General features: G+C 47.0%; 1 protein-coding gene across 1 annotated transcript in view; it reads left to right on the top strand.

The window, feature by feature from the left end:
- Positions 1-357: 357 nt before the first annotated feature.
- Positions 358-9,471, top strand: part of LOC113875823 — a 40,826-nt gene continuing 31,712 nt past the window's right edge. Inside the window, exons 1-12 of the mRNA XM_027514492.1 lie at positions 358-422; positions 2,189-2,585; positions 3,165-3,323; positions 5,251-5,428; positions 5,629-5,741; positions 5,889-6,111; positions 6,281-6,486; positions 6,588-6,690; positions 6,888-7,087; positions 7,282-7,448; positions 7,722-7,830; positions 7,998-8,084. Of these exons, the coding sequence (XP_027370293.1) occupies positions 2,207-2,585; positions 3,165-3,323; positions 5,251-5,428; positions 5,629-5,741; positions 5,889-6,111; positions 6,281-6,486; positions 6,588-6,690; positions 6,888-7,087; positions 7,282-7,448; positions 7,722-7,830; positions 7,998-8,084 (1,924 nt within the window). The 5' untranslated portion in view covers positions 358-422; positions 2,189-2,206. The remainder of the gene's footprint in view (positions 423-2,188; positions 2,586-3,164; positions 3,324-5,250; positions 5,429-5,628; positions 5,742-5,888; positions 6,112-6,280; positions 6,487-6,587; positions 6,691-6,887; positions 7,088-7,281; positions 7,449-7,721; positions 7,831-7,997; positions 8,085-9,471) is intronic.

Below are 9,471 nucleotides of genomic sequence, written 5' to 3'. Positions count from 1 at the left end.
TCCACAACAGGAGAAGTCGCAGCTGTGAGAAGCTCCTGCACCGCCACAGAGTAGCCCCCACTCGCTGTGACTAGACAAAGCCTGCACGCAGCCACAAAGACCAAGCACAACCAATTAATAATCTAATTAATTAATAAAAAATCATCTTAACTACTTAAAAAAAAAAAACAAAACCCTCTCAGAACCTCCCCCGAGGGTAACCACAGAGGAGTCAGGGCTGATAGCAACAGAACAGATGGTCCCCACCCTCCCAACCCTACCCCCACCCCCACCCCCACCCCAACAACCCAGGGGTGAGGACTGTGTTCTGTGCTCAGGACTCCCTGCTTCAGTTTTTGGAGATGTCTCAGCTCCAGCCCCGCACGGCTTACCCTCAGCCTCCCTGACTGACCCAGTGCTCCAGGCTCTTCTCCAAGGATCCAGTAAGTCTTGGATCACCCTCTTCTGTAGGAGACTGGGTGCTGAGTTCACATCCTCCTAAAGAGACCTCTGCAACCCTAGAGTGGAGGGGGTCAGCCCGGCTCCAGCCTGAGGGTGGAGAGACCCATTTTACAGATAAAAACAGGAGCTGGGAGCTCTTGTGTTTTGTGTGAGAATCAGTGGTGGGGGGTGGCCAGCGGGAGGGGAGGTTGGATCAGTGCCTGGAGGTTCTTGCACGTGTGCTAAGTCACTTTGGTCATGTCTTGACTCTTTGTGACCCTATGGACTGTAGCCCGCCAGGCTCCTCTGTCCATGGAGATTCTCTAGGCGAGAATACTGGAGTAGGTTGCCATTTCCTCCTCCAGGGGTTCTTCCCAACCCAGAGATCGAACCAGCGTCTCTTACATCTCCTGCATTGGCAGGCAGGCTCTGTATCACTCACTTTTTTTTTTTGAATGATGCTCAAACAATAGTGAAGATTATCTTTATACAGGGCTTATGATATATGGCCCATCCACTTCGGTCTCTTGTATACCGTCCACCTTTTAAATCTATGAGTTCCTCATCTGCTGAAATGAGGGAACCGTAAAGAACTTGCATATCAGCAGATGTTGGTGTCTGTAGGTGATGATGGTAGGTTGTTGTTCAGTCACTCAGTCATGCCTGTCTCTTCACGACCCTGTGGACTGTAGCACACCAGGCCTCCCTGTCCTTCACCATCTCCCGAGTTTGCTCAAGTTAATGCTATGTTGATTTGTATTCAATCACCTTAAGGTTTGTACACCCAGCAACACTTTGAAGCTGGTCTCTATTATTTATCATTGGCAATAACAACAGCAAAAAGGTAGTAAAATATACATGACATCATATTTACCATCATAACCGTTCTTTTCAAAATTCAGCCCCAACACCCACATGCTTCTTTGGATCTTAGTTCCCCGACCAGGGATCAAATGCAGGTCCATGGTAGTGAAAGTTCTCACTCCGAGCCACTGGACTGCCAGGGAATTCCCACCTACATCATTTTTAAGTGTACAGTTCACTAATGTTAAGTGTATTTACATTGCTGTCCAGCCAATCTGAAGAGCTCTTTTGTATCTTGTAAAATGGAAACTGTGCCCCATTTAACAATACCTCCCCATTTCCCCCTTAACCCCAGCCCCTGGCAAACCACCATTCGATTTTCTGTCTCTATGGCTTTGACTCCTCTCGATACGTCATAGAAATGGAACCATACAATATTTGTATATTGGCGAGTGGCTTAAGGGTGGCTCAGATGGTAAAGAATCTGCCTGCAATGCAGGAGATCTGGGTTCAATCCCTGGGTTAGGATGATCCCCTGGAGGAGGACATGGAAACCCACTCCAGTATCCTTGTCTAGAGAATCCCATGGACAGAGGAGTCTATTGGGGTTGCAAAGATGTGACTGAGCAACTAACACACACAGACAAGGGAGTGACAGGAAGCTTTTCCCAAGCCTTTTGGGTCTTAATTACCTTTAGCTCATAAAGAATCCTTGAGTTAAAGTGGCACATTTGGGAAGACATATTCTTGTACCCCTCACTTCTCTTCAAGCAAATCTTTGAGTAATCTTGAAACATTAAAAATCTTCTTTATTTTAAGAAACCAAAGTTCCCACAGAGAGAACTTGCCCAGTGTGTCCTTTTACCACCTGCTCCCCATCCCTCCATTCCTCTGTGGAATTGAGCTTCCAGGGTCAAGGGCAGATGGACATCATTGATGACTTCATGCCTTGCTTTTTGAACAGATCATAGCCCCCTCAACTATGTCTACGATGCTGGGTCAGTATCTTCGCCAGTTTGGTCAGAAACTGGTCCGCAGGAAGCCACAGTTCAGGGAGGAACCTGAGAGTTCCGAGACTCCTCCTCTGAACACCCTGGACCTGGTGGTGATAGGTTTGGACAACATGTTGGGAGCTGGCATATACATCCTGATTGGAGGAGTGGCCAAATACGTAGCTGGACCAGCAATCATCCTTTTCTTACTGGTGGCCGGCCTGACTACTCTGTTGTCTGGGCTGTGTTATGTCGAGTTGGCAGCTGGAGTAGAAAAACCTGGTACTGTGTATTTCATCAGCTATGTCACAATGGGACAACTGTACGCCTTCATCACTGGCTGGAACCTCTTACTCTATTTAATTATTGGTGAGATGATGGGGAGCGGGGAGAAGTGGGCCTTAAGATGGAGAAAGTTGGAGAGATGAGTGGGGGCTTCACTCATTCATCAGAACTCTGTTATCCACCTTCGGGGCAGGGTTGGGAGAGGGGTAATGGTGGCAGGAAAACTGCACAACCTCGTTGCACGCAGGTCTGTCCTGCTTTCCTTAAGTGATGGACTGAGAAACCAGAGGAAAGGGAACTGTAGGGAGCGGGTGAGAGGGCAGCACATCCCTAGGCTCATCCTCTGACCACAGTGAAGTCTTTGCTGAGCTGTTGCCTTCCTGGATTTTCCCTTACACCTCAACTTAAAAATTCAACTCTGATCTAGTCCCTCCTAGTCTCATTTACCTGTGTTTCTTTGTTTTCCATCACTTCTATCTTCTAGAATATTAAATAGTTGGCCCTTTTGTGAACCACCTGGGTCTCCCCTGTCCACCCCATGAGAAGAAACTCTTTGAGATCAGGTGTATTTTTGCTCACCTCCTGCCCCAAATGTCTCACATGGTGCATAATAGGGGCTCAATTTCTGTCTGCTTGTTAACATTCCTTCTTCTGTTGCTGCAGCCATTGCTTGTATAGCCCGGGCCTGGAGCTCCATCTTTGACAGCCTGATTGGGAACCACATCTCTGAGGCATTAGAGGGAACTTTCTCTCTGCAAATGCCCTATTTCCTGGCCTCATTTCCAGACTTTCTTGCCCTGGGCCTGGTGCTGCTGCTCACAGGTGAGAAGGGACCAGAGACAGAAAGGGAAGAACAGGGTATGGAAGGGGAGCTGGCATGGGGAAGGCTTAGGGTGGCAGAAGGGTGGGGAATTAAGACTGGGAAAAAGGGTTTGGAATAAGAAAGAGAGGAAGGCAAGACAGAGAGCATTTTTTCCTACCCTTGGACTATTGGTAATTTAGATTGGATCATTCTTTGGTGTGGGCTGCTGTCCTGTACATTTTCTGTTTTTTTAAAGAAAATGTTGTTGGGAAATTCCCTGGTGGTCCAATGGTTAGGACACTGGGCTTTCACTGATGAAGTTTTGAGCTCAATCCCTGGTCAGGGAACTAAGATCTCACATGCCAAGAGGGGTACCCCCCAAAAAATCATTCTTGGATGTTGAGTAGCATCTATGATCTTTATGTACTAGGTACCAGTGACACCCAACCCCGAACTGTGACAATTGGGATGTCAACAGGCAGGGCCAATGTCTCTTGGAGCAAAAAATCACCCCAGCTGGTAATCATTTACCTAGACCAACAAGTTTCTTCCTCTGTACTGAGATCAAAGCTATGTGGTTTTTTTTGTTTTGTTTTTGTTTTTAACTGAGAGGAAATTCATGTCAATTTAACCATTTTATTGTTTTTCCCAGCTTTAAGTAAGTGTTAGTCACTCAGTCATGCCCGACACTTTCCCATGGAGTACAGCCCACCAGGCTCCCCTGTCCATGAGATTTTCCAGGCAAGGATACTGGAGTGGGTTGCCATTTCCTTTTCCAGGGGATCTTCCCAACCCAGGGGTCGAAGCCGGGTCTCCTGCACTGCAGGCAGATTCTTTATTGACTGAGCTACAAGGGAAGATATAATTCACTTCATGCAAAATAGATGGGGAAAACGTGGAAACAGTGAGAGGCTTTATTTTCTTGGGTTCCCAAATCACTGCAGATGGGGACAGCAGCCATGAAATTAAAAGGCACTTGCTCCTTGGAAGGAAAGCTATGACAAACCTAGACAGTGTGTTAAAAAGCAGAGGCATCACTGCGGACAAAGGTCCATCTAGTCAAAGCTATGGTTTTTCCAGTAGTCATGTACAGATGTGAGAGTTGGACCATACAGAAGGCCGAGTACCAAAGAATTGAGGCTTTTGATTGTAGTGCTGGAGAAGATTCTTGAGAATCTCTTGGGCTGCAAGGAGATCCAATCAGTCCATTCTAAAGGAAATCATTTCTGAATATTTATTGGAGGAACTGATGCTGAAACATAAGCTCCAATACTTTGGCCACCTGATGAGAAGAACTGACTCATTGGAAAAGACCCTGATGTTGAGAAAGACTGAGGGCAGGAGGAGAAGGGGACGACAGAGGATGAGATGGTTGGACGGCATCATTGACTCAATGGACATGAGTTTGAGCAATCTGTGGGAGATAGTGAAGGACAGGGGAGCCTGGAGTGCTGCAGTCCATGGGGTCGCAAAGAATCAGACATGACTGAGCAACTGAACCACAACAGCTGACAAACAGCATTGTAAAAGTTTAAGATGATTTGATAGACATGGATATTGTGAGATGATGGTCACAGTAAGAAAATATCCATCAGCAGGTGTCCAATTCAGTGGCACTTAGTACATTCCCAGTGCTGTGTAACCACCACCCCTATCCAGTACCAAACGTTTCCATTACAGCAAAAGGAAACCCTGTACCCACTGAGCAGTCACTGTCCATCTGTCCACAACCACCAACCACCAGCCCTGGGCAACCACTCATCTGCTTTCTGTCTCTATGGGTTTAGTTATTGATTTCTCTAGCGTCACTGCAATGCATGGGGAACTCCCAGACCAGGGATTGAACCTCTGCTCCCTGTAGTGGAAGCTCAGAGTCTTAACCAATGGATTGCTAGGGGAGTGCTGGATTTAGTTATTTTGTTGTCTCATTTTCCATTTTTCCCACAGGACTCCTGGCTCTGAGAGTTTATGAGTCAACTCTGATTTACAAAGTGTTCACAGGCTTGAACATTTTGGTCCTCAGCTTCATCATCCTCTCTGGCTTCATTAAGGGAGATCTGCACAACTGGAAGCTCATGGAACAGGACTACACATTGGCTGCAGCTGGATCTGGTGATGCCTACAGGTTAGGAGGGCACCCTTGGTTGTATTAATGCATGTGTGTGTGGTGTGCAGAGTTGGGAATATGCTGGGGACTAATGAGACCTGGTGTGATTGTCCAAGCGTGGTCCTGGAGCCCAGGACCTGTGGTACTAGGGAGGAGCCCAGTAGAGATGGCTGAACACAGCTCACCTACATTCTTCCTCTTTGCTTCTCTCACCATAGCTTGGGCCTTCTGGGTTCTGGAGGGTTTGTGCCTTTTGCTTTTGATGGAATTCTCCAGGGAGCAGCTACATGTTTCTACGCATTTGTTGGTTTTGCTGGCATTGTCAATGCAGGTAACATGGGCATTGTGTGTCCCATCGGGGTTTGGGAACAGAATGGGCTGCCCTTGGACACAGGGGTGGGTAGAAGGTTAGGTTGCTTTTGAAGGTGGAAGAGTAAAGTGAGTTTGGTGTTTACTGACCCAATACCTTCTCCGGAAGGGAGAAAAGCCAGCAATCCTCAGTGGTCCATGCCCTTGGCTGTCGTGATCTCCTTCTTCATCTGCTTTTTGGTGTGTTTTGGTGTCTCGGCGGCCCTCACCCTCATGGTGCCCTACTACCTGATTCAGCTTGAGAGCCCCTTGCCGCAGGCTTTCATCTATGGTGGGTGGAACTCTGCCAAATATGTCATGGCTGTTGGCACCCTCTCCATTCTTTTATACAGGTCAGTGTCATGGTTTTCTCCTCACCTACTGTCAGATGCTCGGGTATCCCCGGCCCTTGGGACTGAGAGATGAGAGAGAAAGACATCTTGCCCCAGGTAGACCAGGGAGCAAAAGCCCTGGTCCCTCTTGCTTCTGCACCTTCTCACACATTCCCATTTTCTCTTCCAGCCTTCTGAGTATCATGTTTATCATGTCTCAGTTGACCTATGCAATGGCAGAGGATGGGCTCCTTTTCCGGGGACTTGCCTGGATCCCTGTCCACACCGATGCCCACACCATCATTATCCGCACCACCTATGCCCGCATCATTGTCCACACCGTTGCCCCCACAGGAACCCCCATCATGGCCGTCTTGGTTCCTGGAACTCTTGCAGGTGAATAAACAAAACTCACCCTTTTAAAATCATACTTCTTAACTTGTGTATTTCCAGTGGTTTCTAACTCTTCCCCCACCGTCTTTGCTCCCTCATCCCAGCGGTCATGGTGTTACTCTTCGACTTCACTGACCTGGTGGACCTCATGTCATTTCAGTCCCTGCTCGCTTACTCCCTGGTGACATTTTCTGTCCTTGTCCTCAGGTGAGACCCCATGACACCTTGACTGGGGAGGCGGTCTTTGACTTGTAAGGGTTGATGGGGAGGGAATCATCTTCTACCTTCATTCTGCCTCCTCAACGTCCTGTACCATTGATTGGGGAAAGAGAGGCATTAGGCAGACTGATGTTGGATCAGCAGTAGGGGCTGTTACTAATATTGCCTTAGTATTTCAAATTCAGGTATCAACCAGCCCAGAACGGAAACAAGAAGGAGAAAACAGAGGAGGAAACTGAGACGAAGCCTGAAGTTGAAGGAGGTCCTTTGGAATCTGAACCTGAAGCAGGAACCTCAAACATTCTACAGAGTCTGTGGTTCCCTCCCAGCACCATCCCCACCCGGAAATCTGGCCAGATTGTCTATGGATGTGCCTCTCTGGTTGGTGAGCAGTGGGATTTCTCTTTGGTCATATTCTGAAATTGACAGGATGGTACTGGAGTGTGTATTTTGTCAGTTGAGGAATCTTGGAGATATGATGGCTCTTTCTGATGTGGGCATCCTGGGGAGGGATGTGACCTAAGGTCCTCACATCTTTGTTTTCTGAGTTCAGCCTGTTCTCCACCTTGACCCTTACAGTTCTTCTGCTGATAATCCTGAGCCTGATCCTGTACCGTTGGTCCAGCCAGGTGTTCTCTGGAGACCCCGTGCTCACAACAGTGGCTGTGCTGCTGCTGCTGCTCATCACTGGGGTCACGGTCATCATCTGGAGGCAGCCCCACAATGCCAGTACTCTTCCGTTCAGGGTAGGTGACCTCATGTGCCCAAAGTGTCCACCTCGAGTGAAGGAGGTCTGTGTGCTTTAGGTCTAAACATCCTTTGCTGGACAGGCAATGAGGGGATTTGCCTGGAAACCAATGGACTGTTCCCTGATCCACACTCAGTGCTTTACAAACTCAGTCTCACTAAGCACTGAGCACACAGTCTGAGTAGAACTGGAGTTTTCCTGCCCACAAGGGGTAGGGTCTCCCTTTCAGACATCTGGGGTGTGTTCAGGAATGAACTGACTTTGCTCACAGGTCCCTGCTTTGCCTGCCTTCTTCCCGGTGAGCACCTTTATGAATGTTTACTTAATGATTCAGATGACCACTCGGACCTGGGCCCAATTTGGCATCTGGATGGCGATTGGTGAGTGGTTTTCTGGGCTACAGAGGCCTCTTGAGTGACGGAGTCCATTATTCTTCTTACTACCTCTCTCCTAAACTGTGTCAGACACCATGATAGGAGCCCTATTGGGCATCTGTAAGTGAGGAGAGCACCTACTTTCCCTTCTCACTGTCTCATTTCCCTACTAGGATTTGCCATATACTTTGGATATGGGATCCAACACAGCCTGGGGGAGAACAGTGATCAACAGCCAGCAGCCTCCACTTCTCAGACTTAACAGAAACATCCCTAGTCATGAATTGTCTTAACTAGAGGACATAGATGCTGTGTGGAATCCCTCCATGCACTGGAAGATCTGCTGGTTCGAGGGGCACTGTGAGCCTCTATGGTCGTGAAGGTGGAATGCATTTACAGCCGTGTATTTATTGCTAGTGGACAAAGTGACTTTAATGCTGTAAATGCTGATGGAAACATTGAAAAGCATAATACACATCCAGAAAAGTGAATTTTCATGAAAAATGTACAAAAATGTAACCAGAACCAGAGGAAGAAATAAAATATTAACTTGAACATAAGCACGGCCTCCTTGTGCCTGTTTCCAGTGAAAACACATAAACTGTCACGTGGGAGGAAACACAGGTAGCCACATATTGTGACAAGAAAGTCAAAGTCGCTCAGTTGTTTCCGACTCTTTGTGACCTCGTGGACTATACAGTCCATGGAACTCTCCAGGCCAGAATACTGGAGTGATCAGCCTTTCCCTTCTCCAGGGGATCTTCCCAACTCAAGGATGGAACTCAGGTCTCCCACATTGCAGGCAGATTCTTTACCAGTTGAACTACCAGGGAAGCCCAAGATACTAGAGTGGGTAGCCTATCCCTTCTCCAGCGGATCTTCCTGAGCCAGGTATTGAACCAGGGTCTCCTGCATTGCAGGTGGATTCTTTACCAACTGAGCTACCAGGGAAGCCCATCTTATGACAAGAGTTGCACTTCAGCGGGCTTTCCTGGTCGTCCAGTGGTTAAGACCTGGCCTTCCTATGCAGGGGGTGCCCGTTTGATCCCTGGTTGTGGAACTAAGATCCCACATGCCTCATGGCCAAAAAACCAGAACATATAATGGAAGCAATAAATACTCTAAAAATGGTCCACATAAAAAATATATATATTAAAAACAAAAGAAAAAGAGTTACACTTAGGGTATTCCCTGGAGGTCCAGGAGTTAGGAGTCCGCACTTTCACTGCCTTGGCCAGGGTTCAGTCCCCAGTCGGGGAACTAAGATTCTAAAAACTGTGCAACGTGACCAAAAAATAAGAAAAAGAGATTAAAAATGAATTTAAAAGAAAGAATTTCACTTTTTAAAAAAAAAACTGAAAACCTAATCAGCTTTATTTAATATGTCATGACTTTAAACATATTCTCATACTGCTTTTTTTTTCTGACAGAGCTTATAAAATGTCCATTCTATTTTTTCTTTAAATATTTGATAGAATTTAAGCAGAGAAGTCATCTGAGCCTCAGCTTTGCTTTGTGGGAGGATTTTTAATTACCAATTCATGTTCCTGTTATATGGCAACTCAAATCTTTCTTTAGAAAAAAGAGCTGCAATTTAAACATGAGAAAAGAGACATGTTGGAAGTAGAAGGAAAGGAACAGATGCAT

Source organism: Bos indicus x Bos taurus, chromosome 18 (assembly GCF_003369695.1).
Source record: "Bos indicus x Bos taurus breed Angus x Brahman F1 hybrid chromosome 18, Bos_hybrid_MaternalHap_v2.0, whole genome shotgun sequence".
Classification (NCBI taxonomy): domain Eukaryota; kingdom Metazoa; phylum Chordata; class Mammalia; order Artiodactyla; family Bovidae; genus Bos; species Bos indicus x Bos taurus.
Note: the sequence above shows the minus strand (reverse complement) of the source record. Positions and strands in the feature narration are given on the sequence as shown.